Source organism: Camponotus floridanus, unplaced genomic scaffold (assembly GCF_003227725.1).
Source record: "Camponotus floridanus strain SB8 unplaced genomic scaffold, Cflo_v7.5 scaffold43, whole genome shotgun sequence".
In the NCBI taxonomy this organism is placed as follows: Eukaryota; Metazoa; Arthropoda; class Insecta; order Hymenoptera; family Formicidae; genus Camponotus; species Camponotus floridanus.
In genome coordinates this window covers 762,412-787,877 of record NW_020229581.1, presented here as the reverse complement: position 1 = coordinate 787,877, position 25,466 = coordinate 762,412, and the positions used below count along the sequence as shown (strand labels likewise).

Genomic DNA, 25,466 nt, shown 5'->3' with positions numbered 1-25,466 from the left:
TTTCTTACAATCGGAATATCGTATAATCGTCAGTACAACATATACAATAGGAATACAGCAAGCATGATAGATTTTAATTTCGTATAAATTCTGCTGTACGCGTATTTTATTAATAAATATATTATATATATATATATATATATATATATATATATATATATATTCTGCTGTACGCGTATTTTATTAATAAATATATTATATATATATATATATATATATATATATTTATTAATATATTTATTAATAAAATACGCGTACAGCAGAATATATATATATATATATATATATATATATATATATTTATTAATAAAATACGCGTACAGCAGAATTTATACGAAATTAAAATCTATCATGCTTGCTATATTCCTATTGTATATGTTGTACTGACGATTGTATTCCGATTCTAAGAAACAGCGACGCGTGGCCTTGTTTACATTTTTGGAGCTACGTCACGCGTAATGGAATGCGGCGAAGTGAAAGTGGGAGAGGCAAGAGAGGGGGAAAAGCCGACGCGCAGAGACACAAAAAGTTTATTATCATTTTGTCAATGTTCGAGTGTTAAGAAAGATATATTTATCGATAAACTTCTCTAGATTTCTCGTTCCATTTTTCGTAAAACTAATTTTTATTATATTTTTATTATACTTTTATGATATGTACCGCACAATACTGTGATCAAATTAATGATTAATTTAGACGCAATGTACTAACAAAAAATATACAATTATACATGTATATATTACATATATATATTGTTTTATCTTATTATTTGACTCGAATAATGTGTCTCACTCTTGTATACTCTTACATATCATTTATCACAAAAATTAATTCTTCTTCAGTGCAAATTAATAATTGCAATAACTATTAGAAACATTTGAATATATTTAATTACTAAATAGTAAAGTTTAATTACTAATAGTCGCGCGCGAATTAATAATTCTATATTTTAATATTTTTATACTTTGTTACATTAAATATATATGAATCGCGTATCATAACTTAGACATTTGTAATTTATCAAAACGCGTTCTATTTGTGTGATTTATTCAATTAAAATCAAAAGTCGATAAATTATATCTTAATCTCTCGAATATTGCATCCGTGGATATTTAAACTTGCACATGTATTCGCTTCTAAAATAAAACATTGTCGCGGTGAATGCTACAAATTTGATCTCATAATTTTTGAGTCCTGAGAGGATTGTAATTTTTACATTACTCTTTCGTTGTTGCATAATAAAATATACTACAATAAAATAAATATAGTATAATAGTGTACGTTATATATGAATAATATTGAAAGTGTCGTACAAATTATTACAATCGTCGTTTTCTGTTAATTGTAATTAATTATATTTTCGCGAGTGAGTGTCATAAAGAAGCAGCAAAGAACAAGGAAGGCAAAGCAAACCGAGACTGATGAAGCAGATGATAATGGAATAATTGTGAGTTTTTAATAAATTATTTATTATTATTTATAAAGGTAATTGCCCTTTACTCTGCGATGTAATGATCCATTTTTAATATATATATATATATATATATATATATATATATATATATATACATGTGTATATTTATATGTATACGTTATATATTATATATCTCACATAATTTAAAATATTTCAAATTTTATTTTGAAATTAAACATAGATATAAATAATAAAATATTTTTATTTTTATCGATTTAACTTTTTATATATACATATATATACATGTAAAAATTTGAAATTGCTCGGAATAATTAATTTTTTTAAATGTGTATTAATTATTATGGATGTTATATTATGTTTTATATTCTTACAATAAAATTAATGGATTAATTTCCGCTAGAGTAAATGGTATCTGATCGAATTGCTTATGTGACATAAGAGAAAAATTCATATGCATGCCAAGTGTTATGAATGTGATTTTATTTTTGTGTAATGATGAATTAGATAACGTTAAAATATAGATTAATATGTAGAAGTGTTTTGCATGATATTAAAAAGTAAACTTTCAATATATACCGTATAACATTGATAAATCCAGCGTTTTTGTAGATTCAGTTTCATTTTTTTGATTTTCTAAATTCTTTGTGATCTTACAAAAGTGATGATTAAACTTGCTTTGTACATTAATTTCTAGTCTTGAATGATCTGTTACATCCTATTATAAAGAAATACATACATACACATACACATATATGTATATATATATATATATATATATATATATATATATATATATAATTATGTTGTCAATCATTCAAGATTATAAAAAGTTATTAAAAATAATAAATAATAACATTAATTAATTGCTATTTATTAAATAAATTATTTGTGTAATTGTACGTAAATAATTATATAATTTAACAAAAATTTATGTCACATACTTTTCGTTGAATTTCAATACTTTCTCCAGCCCACAAGAATTTATATATTATAGGAATCGGTCCATTATTAGTCATTCTTAAACATTTCTCAGTACTTGAACCCAAAATGCAATTGATAATCAAATCTTTGCAAAGTAACTTAATATTTGGGAAATTTACGGCACCTTTACATTGAATTTTGTCCTAAAAATAAATAATCAAATTTTTGTGCACAAAAGATTTACATATATGTTTGCAATGAAACCAACGTACCTTATTGGGATGTTCATCATATTCGCACCAAAGCGTACCATTATAATTCCGTGAATAAGGATTATCAAGATTTATATTTGGCAAAAATTTCACCGGAATTGATGTAGTGTTTCCATCCGTTAGAATAATTTTTCTTTTATGAACCTTTTTCTTATCGATTATTAAATAAAAGGGAGCGTCAACGTATAATAGAACGTTTAAATTTAATCGCGATTGATTTGTAATGACTAGTTCGTCTAAAAAATCAGCACATTAAAAGTCATTATATAATTATCTAATAAATAAAAAATTTCTTATACGTATAAAATTATACCGAAATTTAAATAATATAAAAATTTCAATTATATGAAATTACATGAAATTCTAACATCAAAGTGTTATAGATGCTCTATAAATATATGGTACTGAATTACATAACTTTCCCCTATAATTCATTAAAATAATTCTCATTAAAATAATTTCGAAATATGGTACTATAATACATTACAATTTTCTACCTGTCTGTTGCATTTCTTCTCCCTCGGGATATATATCAATGCGAAACGTTAACTCTCTCTTGTTAAACGCAATTCGAGGCTCTGTAAAAGTGACTTTAAATACAGAAGTTCCAATCAATTCTCGCTTCCCTTGTCCAGAAATCTGCCTGAACACGTACCAATCTTCTGTCAAAATCTCATTGCTTTAATATAAAAAAGGTCTTTATAATATTAATTTAAATTATTAATAATTGTAATTATAAAATTGCAAAAACATGATATAAAATAAATTCTTTGACATAAAATTATAAATTTAGGATTATGACTTTAAAATATCTAAATAAATTAAGTGCTCACAATTTTTTTAATTTTAATTAAATTTTAATTACATTCATCTTAATTTGTATATTTTTATAATTAAGAATATAAAGTCTTTAATCGGAACTTACGCGTCCCAACATATTTTGCATTGAACTATATTAGAATCATTCGCTGGAATCTCTACGGTGAGCGGATCAATTTGAAACTTCTTACTGTAAAATTTAATTTTTAACATCTTGTCAAAATTTAAATTATTGCAATAAAGATTATATAATTACATTGGTAATCCTTGACTTTTTTGAATGCGTACTTCTGGTTCATTTGACCATATTATTTGACAGTGACGCGTGCCAAAATTTTTCATAATTATTGGCAGATTCTGATTTTGATGACTGTTAAAATTAATGAATAGTCAAAAACATGCATTTTATATTAAAGCAATGAACATTATTTCCTGCTTAATCATTGATATTAGTTAACATTCTCTCAATATTCCTTACCTAAAGAGAACACCCATATCAAATATTGGAAATATTTGCGGCTCAAAAACAATATTACAACCGATTCCAGTCGCGATCACATTAATGGGAATCGATCGACTATTAATGATATGCACGATTATATTGTCAATATATTTGCCAGTATCGTATAAAAATATTTTGACTTCAATTTCTATAGAGCCATTCGGTTCGATTTCACCAAAGGTTGGTTTGACAAACCATAAAGATTTTTTTTTATGCTAAGCAATAATAAGATAATAATAAGACAATTTTGGAATATATACCTTTTCTCATAATTTTTATATATTTTACAAACTCATCATTTAAAAAAATGTATTCAAAAAATATTTACTGATGTTAATTTGAATTGTGCTGGTATCGGCGAGTCGTTAATTATACAAAACTTCATAATATTATTTTGAAGCACTTGTATCTCTCCAAAATTGAGACAACTAGGTTGTGCAGATATTACTGGTCCCTGACCGCTACATATAATCGTGCAAGATGTAACTGGAGCCTCTTGGCCCATTACTAGCATACTGAAAAATAACAATAAAATACAATAATCTTGTTTCTTATTTAAAATAAAAAATAACAGCGTACATGTAAACATCTAAAAAAAAAGAATTATTTTTGTCTTTTTGAATTAAAAGATAAGAAATTATTCTTTTTAATTTTAACTTTTTTAACATTTCAAAAATTATTTTATTGATTATTGTACTTTAATGTTGTTATTTGTTTGCCCAGAACTTTGGTAATAATAGTAATATCTATTGTTTTTGATTGTCGTGCTTTCAAAAAACCTTGATAGAATGACAGCGAATATACTATAGGTATATTCTCGGATATCTAGAAAACAAAATTATAGTTTACAATAACTATTATTTAATAACATGTTCTTTGTATATAGAACACAGTGATGTGTTGTTACTAAGTTAGCTTAGCTTCTGAAATTAGTTTAACAATTACCGGCTGCGGTACTATATAGAAATATCCATCCAAGTCAGAGTTATTCTCTACGGTAATAGAACGAGCATAAGGAAAATTGATGAAAGAAAATCTAATAGAAATCTCTATGGGTTTAATCGATAGAGAGGGAATAGCACCACAAAACGAGATCGGTAGTATTACTGGGTCTGAATCCGAATCCCACATATCGACTCGAATATTCGAGCATCCACTTCGAACTATATTCGCCGTATATGTTACCTATATTTTAATACAGAGTTACAAATACTCTATGTTAATTATTTAATTTAGAAAAAATTATTAAAGAATAATTAAAAAAGATAGTATTAATTAACTTTTTATTTGCAAATTGTTAACTGTAAACTATATATTTGAAATTGGAAAAAAAGGAAATTAATCTCTCACTTGCAAATCATTATAAATTACATGTTCGAAGATGTATTTATTGTACATTTTACCTTTAGTTTAAATGAACTATGCGCTTGGATCACTCCTTTCTGTGGAGTAATTGTAAACTCGCGAGGATTAGTTGGAAAACTTGGTTTCGCTTCAGATATGGCGAACTCTTCATAAGTCAAAGGTCTCTGATCTCCATCTTCCATCATTGTTATGCTAAACGAAACCGGAACCAGAGATAAATTACGAAGATTTACTTCTTGTCTTTCACTAAATCCTGCAAGTGTGTGTATGAAATTGCAATTTTGAATTTAACTGTATCAATTATAAAAAGCATACCTAAAGCAATTGCGCCAAAATCAAGATTAATCCTGTCAAAATGTAGTGTTGGACATATGATGCATCCTCTATAAATAAAAAAATTTATATATTAATATTTATGTAAAATTATGTAAAATTTATATTAAAATTTGTAATATATGATAAGAAATAAACTTATAATATAGAATATTGAAATTAAAATAAATTGTTGTAAGGGATATATTAGATATAAAAAAAATTTAAGATGCTACTTATAAACAAGAAAGAAGTAATTTAAGATACTTTTAATAAATTAAGATATGTATATATATATATATATATATATATGTATATATATATACATATATATATATATATATATATATATCTTATAAGTGGCATAGTAAATAATTTTAAAGTATTTATTTAGAAGTATTTAAAAATAAATATATATATATACAAGATTCTATATAATGTTTATATAATTTATTGAAGAAACGAATTTTTGAAAATAATAATATGCCTAACGCAAATATCGTACTTGATATGCAAAGATAATACTTCCAAACTCTCTTTAATGACGAAGTCGATTCGCTCTATAAAGTCTCCCTTCCGATTTGAAGAAAATGATAAATTAAATGACTTATACTCGTCTGGTTTCAATGTTAGAGCGCTTGGACTGACATTAATAGTTCCACCAAAATCTGTTGGCTTTGCTTTATAAATTAATGTACCACAAATGTGCCCTTTATTTGCTGCTACAATCTGAAATATAAACTCAAATTCATATAATTTACCATGTAACGTATTTATATATGCATCTCTATAAACAGCAGAAAGAGAAATATAATTTCTAATAATTTCAATTTTAATAAATAAATCTTTATAGACACTTCTAATATAATATTAATTATAATATCTTAAAATTTCAATAAGATCATATTTTTTATAAAAAGTTTTTAATTTTTACAAATTTTTTTATACATAAATAAATTGATTAGATTACCTCATAGTTATGCACTGAACACAAGAAAATATTCTTAACATCAATAGTGTTTACATTGAAATGGAAGACTGGTCCCTTGCCTGTTCCATGGAGGCTATCATTGAAACGAAAAATTAATGAGAAAATTCTGAAGCAAAAGGAAGTTTCCGAAAATAATATTAGCTATTTTTGTAACCTTAAGGCTATTCTGTCTTCGCGACCTGTAATTTCAAGATAAGCAACGCTCGATATTTCGCCTATTTCCATGGCTCGAAAAAACACCGTAATATCTATGAAAGATTGAGGCCAAATTTCGCCTTTCTGAAAAATATATTAGAACATGGCGAAGAACATTAAAACTAAATGTGATATATTCTCTCTCTCTCTCTCTCTAAATTCAAAATTATAATATTCTAATATATATAGAATCTTAATATTTATTTAAATATTATTTTTATCTAAATATTTCATAATAAATGTTGGTTAAAAATACTTTTAAAAATTTTATTTTTATCTTCAATTAAATGAATAAACATTATATATTTTTTTAATTAAAGATAATTTAAATCATGTTTAATCAATGTGTGAAAAAATAATTTAAAATTTAAAAAAATATTTCTAGCATATTTCAATGATAGAATTGATAACAATAAATAAACGAAAAAAATAAGCATGCAAGTGAATTGTCATATAATATAATTAGAATATATAATATATTACTTTGAATATAACTATTACTTTGCAAAAACTGTGAAAATTATCACAAAAAATCACCTCAGGTGTAAGAAGGAAAGACATATGATTGTAGTGGAAATTCTCATTCATTAAGCAAGCAATCTCGTCCGTGTAAATTCGCTGGCAAATAAGTTCGTGAATATCTGGCAAGCAAATATTATAATGAACGAGACTGACACAACGCACCGTCTCCATATTATGCACCAGTTGAAATAACGTTTTGTACCTGCCATGAAAAGTGAAAAAATTGATAAATACAATATAAAATATTTCATGCGGAAAACAATGCTTACTCTTCCTTTCGTTGTATATCAGTATTTTTGTCCTTGAAACGCATCCATTGAAATTTCACGATATAGTCGCTTCTGTTATAAATCGTCAAGAGTTTGCTTCTAGACAAACCTAAATATGTGTCTTCCATTCTGATACTAGCTCTATCAATTCGAATCGTGCAATTTATTGCCAAGCTCTGTAATGTTAAGCAAAGCTTCTCTCCTGTAATTTACATTGTATATATTATACATAAATTAATATTTTTAATGCAAAAATTATTCTTATAAACAAGTAAAGTTATGTTTAACATTCATTTTTACACAGTTAATTGCTTGTCAATACCTGATTCATAATTAAGAAAAAGATTTGCTTTGAATTCGCCAGATTTCTCAGATAAAAAATTTGCAGTAAATTGCATCGTTTCTTCTTCCTCTAATATACCCTTTGACGGCTCAACAGAGAAACTTGGACTGAAATAGTAATATATTCAATTACACACACAGACACACACACACACACACATACAGGATGTTTCAGACCACCCGTATCACTCATTTAAAAACTAGAGAAGTAGTTATTTCAAAAAAGTAAAAACATTTTCTTTATAAATCGGGTGCACTTCTTGTAGCTTACCTCGAGAGCTTTCCAAAACACTATAATAATAATAAATTATTTTTCCATGAAATACTTTTCGAGTTATGAGGCTTGAAATCATTTCTTAATTTTACATAAACCATAAAATATCTTGTAAAATATTCATTTTTCGATTCTCTTACTTTAATACTTTTATATATAAAATAATGAAAGGAACCGCACCCGATTTATAAAGAAAATGTTTTTACTTTTTTGAAATACCACTTCTCTAGTTTTTAAATGGGTGGTACAGGTGGTCTGAAATACCCTGTATATATATAATTCTACGTATATAATTCTATATAGATACTATATAAATACTGATCTCTTATATATAAATCACTTTCCGTGTACTTATTAATTTTGTTTAAAGCATTTTAGAAAAATATAAGATATTTAAAAAAGTTTCTTTATTTTGTATATTATAATTTATATAAATTTAAGTATAAACATTTTGTTATAAAATTGTTTAATCAAACATTACATACTTATCTGAATAAAAGTTGAAGATTGCCGGTATATCTCCTACATTGCGTACTAAAATAGTCTTTGAGGAAGGAATTTTTACCGCGGTAGCTGGTATTTCGATCCGATCAGGGATATCTAGAATAGGTCTCGAGCCGATAGCTAGAACAATATTAATTTGACCTGTATTATTCCGCATTATAATGACCATATGTACAATTTCATTGTTTGTATAATAATTACAATTGCACATTGTATATATAATAAATATATGTATAAATAATTTATTTCCTCACCGATTACCGGCACCGCGAAAATTTCGGTATCATTAATAAACTCGACACGATATTCGTAGTCTCGTTTTTCTGCCGGGTTAAATCTAACGTTATAAACGTGAACGAGTCCTGGCGCTACCATAGTGCTATAATTCAATCCGTGATATTCCACGGAAAAGAAGGGATCGGGATTGCGTGAGAGTTTTAAGTGTCGGGATATCTGTGATGTGACATTTGAAAAGGGATTTTTCGGGGTTAAATTCGTAAATATTACAACTTGAAACATAACATATAATTTGAATGGTCTATTATGTATTAAAATTTTAGAGTAGAAGAGACTTTTACTTTTGTTACGTTCCGAATTGTGAGCGTCATATTGTATACATTGCCGGGAATGAATTGTTGAAAGAGAACAATGCAAGGTGTAGCCTTGAAGCATTGGCTTTCACAATTGTTGTATAAAGGCCGTACGTTTATACTGCGACCTGGTTTCAGTAAATAATCGACCCTTTCCTGAGTGCTCATCAGCATCTGTTTGATATATTCCGAGGGAGTCATGTCATACTGTAAGGACATTAATGGAATTGACAAACATTATATATATAAAAGAGAGAGAGAAACTTTCTCTATATAGAAATTCTACATTTGAAACTAACTTGTTGTTCTCTCTGATGGCATGATTTTATGTCTATTAAAGCCATAAATATCTCCACAGAATTGTGTATGATTGGGTAACATGTAGTCAGATTTTTCTTCTCCTTATCCATTCTTTATTTTAATATTCTATAAAGATCTTATTATACTTCTCTCTTTTTTCTCTATATAAAGATTTTATTGATTACTAATAGAAATTAAAATATCGGTTATTAATCAAGATTAATATCATTGATACGCACTGAAAATAGTAGAATATATTACTGATCTGATGTCTAAAATCGATTTGTCGATTTGATTATTTTGTCAGTCTTATTTAAGATTGAAAAAAACATATTTCAAAAAATACAAATCGAAGTATATATAAACTTTTCTTGTATATGGATTTATATATAGAATATAATTATTTTTAATATAGTTATGTTCAAAAAGGCAGAGATATAATAAAATAACATAGTTATGTTAAAAAGTTATAAAAATATAAAATAAATTATAGAATTAAATTATAAATTATACAAAAGTATCTCGTAACAGGAAAAAAAGATAAATAAGATAGATATATAAATAACAAAAAAAAATACGATTTTCTTAAGCAAAAAATCTGAATTTTTTAAATTTCAATTTATTTAATAAAATAAGAATATTTTAATTTTTCTTTTGTATTATACAAATTTTATTTCCACTTTGAAACTACGTATTCCAAATTATTGATTTTATGGTATAATTGGGTGATGCAATTGGCATAAGATTATAACATGATGGGTAAGGATTCTGTTGAATTCCTGGTCGACAGCGATGGATGGAATTGGAATAAATGCTATTTCGTATAGTTTGATTTTCTCGATTTATATCTATTGATGAAGAACCGCAGGAATGCGACAAGCGATTCGCATTACATGCATAGTCCTTTAAACAACATGGCACATAACAACGAGGTGAAGGATCGCATGGCATCTTCGACACGCAATAAGGATCGCAGATTCCTTTTGAACAGCACATCCCCAGACAAGGTCCTAGGGGACATCCTAAAGGAGGGCAGCTTACGTTGCACACTTCGGGCTCGGGTTTTCTGAGATAGAAAAAAGAGAATATTCTATGAACATTCTTCAACTCTAAAACTTCATTTCGAAAATTTTATTTGATCAGATATCTATTAATGAATTATTAATTTTAGCAAACTAAGTATATAAATAGAAGTTGTAAATATATACTTACAAGCTTTCTATTTCACGTATAATATTATACATTTCATTCATAAAATCTCGCCTCTGCTTGCCCATGTTAAATACACTTAAATTTTGTATAATTTTCAATCTCGGCAATTTTATACACTAAAATTTGAAAGATTTTCAATATCGGCAATTTTATACACTAAAATTTGAAAGATAGATATTTGCAAATTTTCTTCTGCTTTTAATAATCGACTTCAGATTATATATCGCTTACTTCATATTTATTTACTTACTCTTTCATCTCACTTACTTATTATTTATCATAATAAGTATATAAAAGTAGTTAATATGTCTATGTTATTTATTTAATTATTTAATTAACATATGAATTCTATTTATATATTTTCCAGGATAAAAATTACTTATTTTGTTAGATTTATTACATTATATTACATTAAAATAGAGAAAAAAAATAAAAAATAATAAATTTATTATTGCAATAAATAGTAAGTTTTGATTTTAGATTTTTACTTATTACACACTTTCAAAAATTGTGAATATTTCTTATGCTTGGAATATACATACAACACAATTATTGCAATCATAAAAATATCGAAAATTAAAATGTTCACGCGAACATATAAAAATATATAATATAAATAAAAAAATATCAAAAGTGAAAAATTGCAAGATATATTTTTATAATATTGACATAAAAATTAAACATGATATAAAAAATAAACATAAATTAAAAAATAATACACTTATTTAGGATTTATCGTACAATTAATTGACTCGTTCACATGACATCATTCACGTAAAAAATACCTTTGTTTTACTTAAATAATTTAAATATAGAAATAGAGATACGAACACATAAATTTAAAAAATCATACATTACAACTCTCTTGCATTATAATGTAATGACTAATTTTGCACTTTTCTATTGATCGAATTGGCTATTAGATGTAAAAGCATAATAAAATATGTATAAAATTATACATTCGTTATATAAAATGAAGAAACATATAAAAAAAAATAATTTTAAAAATTTGGGCATATTCAACATCGAGATACAAAATTATTTTTCGCATAATTCTAATGCACGTGGAATTAAAAAAACTTAAACTTAATCTCAACAGATAAGATTTTTTACGGGCAAATTAAAATATTCTTGGGGGTTGCAAGTGTCTGCTCGCGATTAATTTATCTGGCGATATGACGAGATTGTTAGGGGCGTATTCGGGCTTCCTAGCGAGGTACGTGATACCTCCGATGGTCCTTGTCTCGCGGATTTCCGGTTGACTATAAATATTCGTTCGCTGTATCGTTTGCATATCTACGCGCTTCGTCGGCCCTTCGACATTCGATTTTTCACCGGTATCACCGCCGGCGCGATCGATTCTCACCGCATCCGGTGCATTCGGTCGTTGCACGCTCACAACATCGCCCTGGCCACCATTATGGCCGATTAAATTCTGTCTATTTAGATAGTATTGCTGCATTTGATGGTAATGTTGAGATGGAGCAGCTGCATATTGGAACATCTTGTGGTCGTCGTGGCGTCCTTGCATTACAGGTATATTCTGTTGATTATAAGGACTCGAGCTCGTGTCTTGCACGTAGGAAACTATGTGATCTCGCGGTTGCCATCGCTGTTGATCGTCATTGATCGCCACCGTGCCGTTTTCCTTTTCGGCTTGCATGCTGTAAATTCTTGCATTCTGTCTCTGTCGCGGATATTCCATCATAGCGGGCTCATCGGCTCTCTTAGGTCGCAGGATACATGGCGTAGGATTATTAGGATTCCTTGTGTTCTCCAAACCGTTTACCGAGATTTTTTTTTGAGGTTGTGAAGACATTTCTACGGGTGGTCGCGGTTGCATATCTTCCGGAATCTCGTTAGAATCTTGGACACCGTTTAGTCTAATAACAGGTTTTTTCTTGATAATATTGGCCAGATATTCGAGACCTTTTCTACTTGACGGATTTTTCAGTGTTTCCAGTACTTTTTGTACGGTGTTTGGATCCTGCAAACCGTTATTGCGCTTCTGAGGACGAATTATTTCTTTGTACATTCGCATCTTTAGCAAGCTAGAAGGTTCGGCAGGTCTTTTACTCTGCTCGAAATTTGCAAAATCCATTGATAATCTCTGATTGTCAATTGAATTCGATGAACTTGGATTATGTTCTTTATTTTGCGAAATTTTTTGTTGCTCAGAATTCGAATAATATGGATTATAACATATATTGTATGGTACGTATTTGTTAAAAGTCGGATTTGTCTGATGATTTATATTATTTAATGTATTTTGTTGATGATAAGGATAACAAGCTGCATAATTATTGCACGAAGTCTGATGGTTATTTTTATGTGGCCAGATCATTTGTCGCTGCCATAATTGAGGATTCATTTGAACGTACATTTGTTGAGGTAGAATAACTTGATTGTTTATTTCTTGCTTTTTCTGTTGACAATAATCTTGTTGTCGAGCAGTCACTGTCTTATTAATTTCTTCCGGCAACAGACTGTCCGTTCGATATTGTTTCTTTTGACCTCTTTGCTGTGCCTTTATTCTTTCAATCTCATTATAGGATATCCGTGATGGAGTGATGTGTATCATCCATTCCGGTTTTTCTTCTCTCTCTATTCTTCTTTGTGCAAGTCGAATTTTTTTTATATCCGGAATATCTTCTTGTTGTTGTAATTGCATGAGATAAACCAGATGCTTTTGTTGTTCGTTCAGTAATGCATCAAACTGACGGCGCATTATTTCCTCAGGTACACCTTGTTGCCTCATAGTAGAAACTAACAGCTCCTGATCGCGTATCATATTAGGTGTGAATTGCAGTTTCTTTTTCCTATTTTGATGCGTATGAATTTCCGCAACCGATTGTTGATTAGATTTATAATTTTGTAATGAATTAGATTGATCTTGGCTTCTAGAATCTTTTTCATTGAAATTAGTATCTTGATGATAATATTGCCACTGTTGCGGGAATTGTTGATGCAAATTTGCCGTTTGTATCCATCGATCATTTTGCGGCCATGCTGTGTGTGATTGAGGATTGATAGAATATCCACGATTCTGATTATGAATAGGCAAATTATGTTGTATCGATCTCATCTGATTTACTGTCATGTCTTGTGGCGAAGTCATTCCATGTCCAGAAACTTGCGTAGCAGATAATTGTTGTTGATTGTAATGACCATAGAATGCTCCCGAATTATTATGTAGATGTTGTCGCTGATCGAACATTGGTGATTGCATTTGATTGAGCCCTTGCGGCAACATTTGCTGATGATACACGTTGTGCTGCGTTTGTTCATTTATTTGTTGAGAATTTTGATGAACTGAAGGATTATGCGATTGAAAATGATAAACATTTTGATAGTTATTGACACATCGATCACTTAGCGATGCATTTGCGTTCCGTATGATCGCTGCTTGCTTCGGTTGTATAAAAATTTGTTTCTGATTAACTGCGTTTCGGCCATCGCTCGGTTGCTTTTCGCATCCATTAACAAGAGCAGAAGTTTCATTGTGATTTTGATCAATAATCTGCAAATTAGTCGAAGATTGTTGCGTTTGCGACATAACTTACATTGAAGGACTTTGAATGATTACCGGCTGGTTAATAATCGCGGACGGATTTTGAAGCGATCTATTGCAAACGACTGTTCCTTGAAGCATGTTTGATACGAAAGGTTTTTCGGGAGACACAATGGGTCGATTAAGCAAATTTTCAGAGTGTGTACTCGATTGACAGATCTGCTGATGATTAGCTATAATCTGTTGTTGGTCTGTGTCGGATATGCTCTGGGATTAAAAAAACAAATTATATTAATAAAAAGATTAATACAGATATATGTTAAGATATATTCAGTATATGTGTAAATATTTTTTATATTGTTTTTGATATATTATTAATTTATATTTATATTTTTTCATTTTTTATTAAATTAAATCATTTTAATTAATAATTAAACAAGAAAATAACGTCCTATAAATTAACTTAAAATTAAGAAAGGAAAAATCTCTTTAAAATTTACTTTTGATTGTTGATATGACGATAATATAGCAGGTATCACATCACCATGACCGTTATTACTTTTAATAGAGGAGTTTGCGAAGAAAGTGCCAGTTTGCTGATTATCTTGTTGTACAATTAAAGCATCGTTTAGTTCGGGTGAAAACATTGGCTGATTGTCCAATTTCTTGATCTTTTCTGCAGGAAAACTTTTAAGTCGTGGCGAGAAAATTGAATGTGTCTCTTTCAATCTGTCTCGAGAGTTGAATCTGGTTTTTGGAGGTTGCATTTCATCTGGCAACATCCTTTTTCGATCGTTTTTCGATTTCATAAAATTATTTAACGAATACGATTTGTTCAAGTTCTGCACAGACGGAGACTTTATAGATTGCGAATGTTCCTTACGGTTTGTATTGGTAGCTCGTAAGTTTACTACGCTTGGATGTGCAGACGATTTGCATCCAAATTTCTTTTCGATTGAGACTTTCCTGAAAGAAAATTTTTTAGATAGGAAAAAAATTTCTGAATTTATTAATTTAACGTATATTCTTTGGAACATTTTTACTTTTTTTTCATTATCGTTAATTTTGCTTAAATTTGGATAACGCAATACTTGCTATCAAAAAATCATCGTTTAAACTTAATGAGGAAAATTCTCAAATCGGATTTTGCGTTACCGCCGAAAGGAAACCGCGAGTTTTGACATATTAAGAAAAGAGGGACAAGTGCATGACTAGTTACCATGGATATGTTTTGTGTATATATATATTATAACAATATATATATATATATATATATATATATATATATATGTTTATATAAATTATAAATTAATTCCGTATAAATATATACAAGAAAGATTTTATTTATAATTAAACAAAATATGTTAATGTGTAGAATTAATCTTGTTTATATTTTATTTTATTTATAATTATGCAAGAAAACGTTTGATTATCAAGTGTAGCACTAATTGTGGAAAAAGATTTAAGAAATATAGACAATATTTATTTTATTTAAGAATTATGATAAACACATATGTATAATAAAACACATTAAAATTTGTACAATAAGAATATATTTTTATTTTTAATTATAATAATATTAGCTTGCTTACAATTTACAATACATATTCTAAAACAATATGTACATACATGAATATTTTATAATATACCATAAAATTTAATATACAATTAATTTGAATTTATTAAAAATTATTTCAACAGAGTAACACAAAATTTGTTGCTTTTAATAATATTATGATTTTTTAGTCAAGAATTTAGTTATTTATTTTATATATGTTAATTAATTTCTTCTTCAATGAAATTTTTTAAGAGAGTTGCGATAATATCTTTCTCTTTGAAAAAAATAGATATTGTACATTTTTTTATCCCAATTCATAGCAAATTATAAAAATAGATTATGAATGATTGATTTTACTATTACTTCACGTTTTCTACGTTCCTTGTAAATAAAAGAAGATATTTTTATATTCTAAATTTTCATTAAGAACATTGTACACATAATACGCAATAATTCATGAAAATAAGAAATATGTTAAAATAATTACAAATATTATTTAAATCTCTATTTAACAACTTTTAAAATATATATATATATATATATATATATACATTTTATATAAAATTTTATAGAATATTAACAATACTTACTTTAATAAATATCATTACAAAAATCCATAATTTTTAATTTTATAACTGAAGTGTATCATTTAACAAGTTCGTATTTTTTGCTGTTTGCATAAATCATGACGCATCTTTGCATGCAGTTGCATAATTATCAATGATTTGCCAATTAGAGAACTTTTTTAACAGGCGGGACAAGATCTGACAATTCTGTGAAATGAGAAATTTACATTAATCTTAACAATAAATTCTCTAAAGAGAGAAATATGATAATAGCCTTACGACCAAGTATTTTGCAAGATGAGCGATTCATGGCTATCGGTTTTGAAGTATCGGTTTTAGGTAGATTGCAAGGGACATAATTCGTTTTACAAACGTAAAAGCAAGGTGACGAAGGGAGTGATGAGGACGGCAAATATGTTACTTCCATTTTCAGTGGATTGGACATGGGACAGCTTGGCAAATAAACCTTTCAAAAAAATTTTTTTAGCTATCTTTTATTTCAAGAAAATAATTATTAGCTTAAAATAATCATGTATATTAATCTCAAATAAATAATTTTAAAAATGTGTATGTGTCTTGTACATATTTTATATGAGATAAAAATATTATCATGTATATAAATGTATGTATTATATCTTAATCTACATAAGATAACAATAAAAATTAAACTCGAAATTAAAATATAATTGAAAAATTGCTGAAAGTAATGTACGAGATATACTGTGGCATGATGATATCTGTTACAAATAAATTTTATCTTATCACAAGTACAATTTGGTATAAATTAAATATGAATATTTTTAATAAAATATTTTGATAAATTTTTCTATAATATGCACGTACAGTAATTCTATTTAAAGAAGAATTGTAAAGAAAATAGAAGTTAGTATTTCGCATAACAAACATACCACAGCTTTAATTGGTTTCGGTGCAGACTGAGGCCGACAAGCTATCCTACATTGAACACGGGGCACGTAAGGCATGCAGGGATAGCTCACAGGTGGAGTACAACAAATTACAGAGCATGGGATCAGACATGTCGGTAAACAGCAAGGCGGTTGAGAAACACTCAAACTGTAACAATTTCTGGAATTTAATATACGTACGTTATCATACATTATTGAAAATCCAAGATAATAATTTACAAAATAATAAATAAAATAAAAATTACTTAATCAACATTGTGGAAATCAGAAAATTTTTGAATGAGAAATTTTTTTGAGAGGAACATTTTACAATCTTACAATCTTATTTTAATCGATTTTTTTCTAAATTTAATAAATATATGATATTTTTACATATACCATATGTTTATTAAATTTAGAAGAAAATCGACTAAAATATGATTTATATGTGTAAAATTTTTTAAAAATTTCTTACTCAAAGATTCATCCATTTCCATCTTTTGATATGGAATAAAATGATTACAAATGGAGTTATTTATATGAAAGTGGAAATCTAATACACACAATAATAACGCTAGCAAAATATTTGCTACAGCATGCAATCACAATGACAAGGTATTTTCCTGATTAAATCATAATAATAATTTTTTATTAAAATTTACCTTGACATGATGCGCTAAAAATGTTATCTGAATAATATTAATAATTGATAATATTGTGTTTGTTCAGATTTCCACAAATGTAAATTGGTATTAAATCAATGACAACTCGAGAGATAATCACACTTATTTTCGTAAAAATCATTTAAAGTTACTTGGAATTTTATCGGTTGCTGTTCAAAAACACTTGGAAATGTTTAAAGTCAGTTTCTCATGATCATGAATCATGAATTGGCTAAAGATTATTTAACAGTAACCTTGGTGACGTAAAATAGATTGGTTTTCGCAGAATAAATTGCATACGGAAATTACTCGGTGATTCCCCTTTTTTTGTTTCAAATTATACAAAACATAGTGGGCATGGATTGCTATTTTCTATAGTAGATATAAGTATTATGTAATATTATTTATCATTGATAGCAAGAAATCTTAGCCTAACTCTATTCGTTCTTCGAATATTGATAAGGATTTGTAAAAGTCATAAACACTTATCACTGTGAGAATAAATAATAAGATAATAATAATTTATAATTTAGATAATATAATTAGCATGATAGGAAATTTAATTATCAAGAAATATTTAATATTAAATATTCAAATTTGTGATGAGTAAAATTTTTTCTGGAAAAAATTAATTCAAAATTTGTGACAGAATATTAGTAATTAAAATTAATGTAAATATAAAAGATAACTGAGACGATATTAAGCAAATATAATGATTATAAGCAGATATAATGTAGACAAACTCTCTCTAGTCAACTAATTTGCATAATTTGTAAATGCGTTATGTTAATTCGTCAACCGTGAATAAAAACACTATGTTAACTGCGGATTTGATTATTTGATAAACAACATTTGCATACTATTGATGAAAAAGTATTCAGTCTAAATCAGGCTTTAATCGCTAGTGGAAATCAATTTCCTCATAAATGTTTGACTTTAGATAAAAGGATTTCTTTTATAGAGGATAAACTATCACCGCATGTTCAGGTTCGACAATGCTCTCGATACACATTCAGCTGATACATTCCAGTAATGGTTCGCGAGTTCGACTAAAAGGCCTTTAACAAAAGCAACGCCGTATCTTTGTCGCAATATCTGCATTCAACAATAGATAATGATTTTGACACTGCTGGGCTGGAATAATAAATAGATGTAACGTAAGCAAGAGATAACACAAATGTGGTTTAGATATTTCGTTATTGTTAAGATGAAATAATCAAATTTTATTTAATAAAATTTGCATATTTTTTAAAAATATGCAAAATAAATTTACATTAAACATATAATAGAATACAATTGCATGTTTCAAATTTATAGTTTATTAATAGTTTATTATAATTATATTTCAGCGCTTATTTATTTATAGAAATTTTTTCTTAATTATTATTAATACATGTGTTTGTGAATAACGCTACTAAATTCATGTAATTTTATGTGGTAAAAAAAAAGTAAAAATTCACATACATATTATTCAAACTATATTTATTATGAAATACATGTTTTTATGTAATACCGCGATGAATGAGTGACCGCAAAATGACGGTTCGTATATCTCGCTACGCGAGATTAATATGTATAATACATGAATTAAACAAGGCATTAGATTGATAAGGAACCGACTAGGTCACGCAGAATCCTGGTCCATTCGGCGGCTGGGCGGGAATACCGCGTCTATTCATGCGGCAAGCATGCTCTTCTAGACGTTTAGCGGCAACATTATTTTCTTGCTTGTTGAAACTCCATAAACGTTCGGCTGCCGCGCTCGCACGTGGCCAGATTCTCGAGTGCACATTATTTCTAAAAATAAACAGCGGCTAGACACGAAAGCTCGACGTACATTCATCTCGAAGATCAAATAAAGAACTATCTACACTTTATTTTGTTGTTAATGTGTTGTCGTAAATCATTAGAAAGATTATTTTTATATAAAAAGTAATATTATATAGAATTATTTGCAAATTCTTGTTAATTTAACTGAAAATCTTAACTTTAATAGCACATTATGGTAGTTGTAAAAGTAAAATACAAGATTATTTTCGCTACTATCGTCCAATTAATTATTTATTCATAAGATCTATTCATAGATTTTTGTATACAAGCGCTGTTAAAAACCTAGAGAGTAGATATACTCACTTGTTGACAAATTCTGCCCACATGCAGGCTTCGCCGCCGAGCATTAAATGAGTGGCATTGGCCGCATTAGCAAAGTCAAAGGGATTGCAATTGTAATACTTCTCCCAATCACCGCCGCTAGAGAGGTGATCCAAATACCAGCAAGATGATAGCAAGACCGGATGTCCTGCGATCGTCACTCTCTCGAGCTCCTTTTGCCAACTCGGTATTTTCCAAACATGCACTACCGTAGTTGTGGGTAGAACGACGCCATTATCGAAAACCTATAAGTTGTGTAATTTGCGTATATAATAAAATAATTTAAAAGTGAAACTTTAATATGTAATGATAATTATATGTACAGGTATTAAATTATTAGTTGTAAAAAAAAGTAAGAAAAAATTACAGAAAAAACACTTACTTCTTGCCATACGATAGTATTGGCATCCAACGATTTGCTGATCGCGAGTATCTTGGCTATGTATTGGTTTTCGAGCAGCTCGTATCTGTTGGACATATTGTGCGCTTTCATGTAGTCGCCAATTTCCGGATTGCTGCCCCAGCAATCGAAGGGTACTTCGTCACCACCCAGGTGGAGATATTGATCCGGGAACACTTGCACGATCTCGGAGAACAAATTTCGTATAAAGTCGTATAGCGCCGGATTCGTCGGGTTCATCGGACCTAATTTACCGTTCGGTTTCCTGGAAGAGTCTGACGGATATACAAACTTATTAATTAATTTATATAATTTATCAAAGATATTAATAGATTTAACAGCTGATTCTTCCATTTTATTTGAGTTTAATATTAATAATATTTAACAAAAAAATAAAATAATATTTAACAAAAAAGAATATAAAATAAAAATATACATCTAAACTACATTATCTGTCAACAAAATATTGTACTAAAAATATTCCAAAAATATCACAATTAATATAAATTATTATTTCATTTTATTTACCATAACATATAGTTAATAATTCCGGATGAGCCAAACCCCATGATCTAGTATGTCCAGGTGTGTCGAATTCAGGCATCACTCGAATCCCTCGTAATCTTGCATAATCGACGACTTTCTGTACATCGTTAGGTGTATAGATCATTGTTTGATGGTAAGCGCCTTTAGCGGATAGATCGGGATATCTGGTACTTTGATATGGGAAGCTATTATCGTCGACGATATGCCAATGGAGAACATTCAATTTGTTGTACGACATAGCGTCCAGTGTTAATAGGATGTCAGACAGGGGTAAATAATGGCGAGAGGTATCCAGTAAAAGACCGCGATGCGGCAGTTTCGGTTCATCCACGATAGTCTGACATTTTACTTTCAACTGTAATGCACAATTAAATTCACGACTTTTATTTAAACTAATTCAATACAAACGCGAATTATCTGTACAGAAAGAAAAAAGAAGAGAATTGATAAATTGATAAAAATAAGCTTATAAACACTGCATTCTGAAAATTATTTTTTTTCAACAAATTATTTACATGCATGTTAAAATGAATTTAGAATATTTTACACCTTTGTATTTTACGAAGAATGATAAATATTTAAATATTTACGCTCGCGCCACCGGATGGTGCCAATATTTGTGAGAAAGTCTCAAGGCCTCGAAGGATTCCCCAGACGGCTTCGGCTCGAAGAATAGCGACTGATGATGTTTCATTTATCTCGAGTTTATCTGTGAAAAATGTATTAAACCGCGTGAAGAAAAATACGAATAAAATCATAGAATTCTCGCTCACTAATCACTGGTCATGACTTTACATCATTATGACTTACGTCATTTAATTCCACGCGATAAGAAAGAGAAACTAGGAAATAATTTAAAGTTGTCTTATTATGCGTCCTCGTTTCAATCGTTTTGCTGATTACACTATTATTGCACAATTCGCTGGAAATTCTTACACGTGTTTGGTACGCGCGCCACGCGAAATCGTTTTGGTTTAATCTAACTAAATTAAATGTAATTCTCTCTACAATCAGTTTCGAAGATTGAAGTGACGAAGTTTCAAAAATCTCAGTTACATCCAAAGAACACAAGAGAAAATTAAATTATGAAAACTATTAAATTTATTACTATTTATTAATTGTTATAAACTTTACACACAAATATAAAAATATATAAATTTGTACATTTTGTAATTTTCAAGTATATGAATAAGAATATTATATTTTTTTCAGTATAAATATTTCCTGTAACTCTTTAAAATACAAAAAAAATGATTAAAAATTATTTATAATTAAAGCATATAAAAAAAATAATAATTAAATTAAAATCAATTAAGATTATACTCAATTAGAAAAAATAAATATATAATTTCTATTTTTACTGGAATTTTACAATTTAACAGCTTTTTACTGTTTGCTTATTACTATTCATCGTTTGTTTGCCAGTCAATGTATTGTGTAATACACAAAAACTTTCAGGAATCACCGAATCATTGTTAAACCGGTTTAACATCGTGTTGATAAGAGGAGACGTTATTAAAAGCCGGAAAAATTTAATTTGCGCACACGCAAGCCCGTTATCGACATAAGTCTGCGAATGTTAGGTCGAAGCTACGAGTGAGCTGCACTGGCATCATTCAATTAATTTGTTGGTGCACTATTACTTTATAATGCACACTGTACATGCAAAGCGAGCAACCTCACTGGTCGCTGCACACGCAACATTCATCCGAATCATAAATTAATACATAGTACAAAAGGAAATTTTTGCAGTTTTTTCTTCAGTTATTTATTCAACAATTAAGCAATAAAATTTATCTGTTTTTAAAATGCCCATAAAATATTAAACATTTTCTACAATTTAACCAATATAATTACTTATCATACAAATTAATCATAAAAATTAAAAAGATTATGTCTAATATAATTATATAGTAAATATAAACTTACAAGATTCATTCATGTACAAATGTGGCCAATGATCGCCATTCTGTTCGCAAGGTTTTAAAAGACGGATGCTTAGGGCTTCAAGAGTGCCTTTAAAATGGGGATCATCCCGAACGGATGTTCTTGGCTGCCCTTCCGTGACTAACCTCGCTATCCTTGCTTCCGTCAAGATGATTCTCATGTACCGTTCAATCGCCTCGGTTATTATATCGCATGTCTCGCCATTTACCTTTGCAAAAATTAGTGTTACTTAAAACGAGACAAAGTCAGAATATTTTTATAAAATTCTAAAAAGCATGTAAAATAATGAATAGAAACTCTAAAGAGAGAATAAAATTTTTTTCATATTATTTAGAAATATATAACAATAATAAAAAAGATATACAATGTTACAAGAAATAAAATAAAAGAGAAGACAAATCATAGAAGCCAAAACAGTTACTACTATAAAACCTATAAAACGATTACTATAAATCGATTAAAGTTCTATTAAAACTTTCCTCTTTTAAAAATCCCACAAAAATAATTTTATTAAAAAACGACCGCTTCACGAGTACATGCAAATTGCACGCTATTTTATTGTCGCGAAAATACGATAAAGTTGAAAATAACAAAATATTGTCAATTCTAATCTTATAAAGATATAAAAAGATCTGAATTGATTAAGAGTTTATTCTTTGCATTGGATGAAAGATAAATTATATTAAAAAAGACCAAAAATAAAACTCACTCGAATATCAAAGTTCGATGGTCGCAATAGATAGAAGTCTTCTTTTACCACGCGCGAATTTGGCATGGGCCAGACTTCGCCTTTCGTGGCTTCAAACCATGGACCCGCGTCCGCATGCCACAAGCAGGCTACCCAGGGCGCGGTGGTCACCAGGATCAGAAAGATCGCGCGACTCCACATGTTCGTCTCGCGTCAGAGAAAGCAATTTAGCACGATCGAGAAACGATGTGACGCCACCGAGTGGTCATCGTCTACTGACGATCGCAGGATGCTGCAGAACCGTACGCACGTATGCATGATAGTGGTAACGACCTTAGCCTGCGTCACTTAAGTTTTATCACTTTGGTCCCTGAGAGAGCTTCACGGTCAAGTGGGAATAACCAGTCTTCGTTTAATCGCTGCAATCTCCATTTATCCTTAAATCTTTGACTGCACATTTTCGAAAAATCTTGTACATGTATACTATGTATACATGTACATTCGACAATGAGCCAATTAATTTTTAATGATCTTAATTTCTTAGCTTGTGAAGAAACTGATGAAGAAATTAGAAAATTTTTCAATTCTCAAATTTTTGGCTCTTTTATGTTTTTTCATTTTGCAATACTTTTGATATTCGTATTATTAGTCTGTGATTGTGCTATGCATATCAGTTAGATTCAATTTATCTCTGTATTTCTTCGTCATTTTTGAATAATTATCATTAATAGATAAGCGAATAATATATGTATTTATTTATTAATAAGGTTAAAATGATTTTATGAGGTCTGTTTGTTATTTCTGCACTGAAATTCGTTCAAAAAGTACACTAACATGTTTTTGAGGAAATATCGATAGAAAGCTGTCAAATAAGGACTAATCTTGAAGTTGATATTTTGTTTTTATTTATCTTCATATACATATGTATACATACATACACATATTAAATCAATCTATTCTTTATGTCAAATAAAAGTTACACAGGATTTAAAAACATTTATTAAAAAATACATTTGTCAAAGTAATTTTTCATTGATTTTTTAATATTATTATGAAAATAATAACATGATAAGATTACATAAATATTACAAAAACACTCTTAAGTTATTGCGACATACAACATTAATAACATAAAGCTTAATCTTTAAAAATCTTTAATCTTGAATTCTATCTATATTTGCCTAATCTTTTATCATGTTTATTATATTATTTAAATAAAAATCAATTAATTATCTTTAAATGTATTTTGTTATCTTTAAAAACATATTTGTGTTGATAATATCTTATACTATTCTTCAGTAAAATTTTTAATGGTATGATAAAAAGCGTATCATTTAAATCTATTTTGAAAAACATTACAAACATACAACATATGTAATACATTGTTTGTTAGATGTCATATCTTTAAATGTTTAAACGCACGATAAAATTTGTTTTGCTTATTAAACGTTCCATTTGTTTCATTCCACAGAAAAATTTGATAGTTTATCGATCGCGTATATTATTTATAAGTGATACTAAATATCTTGTGGACAAGAAGATCGCTTTATCACAACTGTGTCATTATCAAACGATTTAACAGAAAGCTACAAACAGTCAAGCGCAAAGGTCATTGGTTTCATGATTGCTCCGACATCGACGTCGATAAATTATTATTATAGATATAGCGATCAATTATTCGATAATATTCATAATAATTTTACTGAT

The 25,466-nt window shown here is 28.4% G+C and overlaps 3 protein-coding genes across 3 annotated transcripts; all 3 read right to left on the bottom strand.

Moving 5' to 3' along the window:
- Window positions 1-11,945: 11,945 nt before the first annotated feature.
- LOC112639011 lies at window positions 11,946-15,118 on the bottom strand. The gene is made up of 3 exons (XM_025411738.1): window positions 14,837-15,118; window positions 14,412-14,603; window positions 11,946-14,345 (listed from the first exon to the last, which is right to left on the bottom strand). The coding sequence occupies exons 1-3, from the start codon at window positions 15,116-15,118 to the stop codon at window positions 11,946-11,948; spliced, it is 2,874 nt and encodes a 957-aa protein (XP_025267523.1).
- A 1,508-nt stretch (window positions 15,119-16,626) lies between these two features.
- LOC112639010 lies at window positions 16,627-18,076 on the bottom strand. Its single transcript, XM_025411737.1, has 4 exons — window positions 18,028-18,076; window positions 17,369-17,534; window positions 16,740-16,926; window positions 16,627-16,667 (listed from the first exon to the last, which is right to left on the bottom strand). Exons 1-4 carry the CDS (start codon window positions 18,033-18,035, stop codon window positions 16,627-16,629), a joined length of 402 nt encoding a protein of 133 aa, XP_025267522.1. The 5' UTR covers window positions 18,036-18,076.
- A 1,326-nt stretch (window positions 18,077-19,402) lies between these two features.
- On the bottom strand, window positions 19,403-24,051 carry LOC105255235 (beta-hexosaminidase subunit beta). Its single transcript, XM_011264395.3, has 7 exons — window positions 23,781-24,051; window positions 23,054-23,279; window positions 21,715-21,833; window positions 21,107-21,479; window positions 20,561-20,853; window positions 20,161-20,423; window positions 19,403-19,824 (listed from the first exon to the last, which is right to left on the bottom strand). Exons 1-7 carry the CDS (start codon window positions 23,958-23,960, stop codon window positions 19,647-19,649), a joined length of 1,632 nt encoding a protein of 543 aa, XP_011262697.2. The 5' UTR covers window positions 23,961-24,051; the 3' UTR covers window positions 19,403-19,646.
- Between the last annotated feature and the right edge of the window lie 1,415 nt (window positions 24,052-25,466).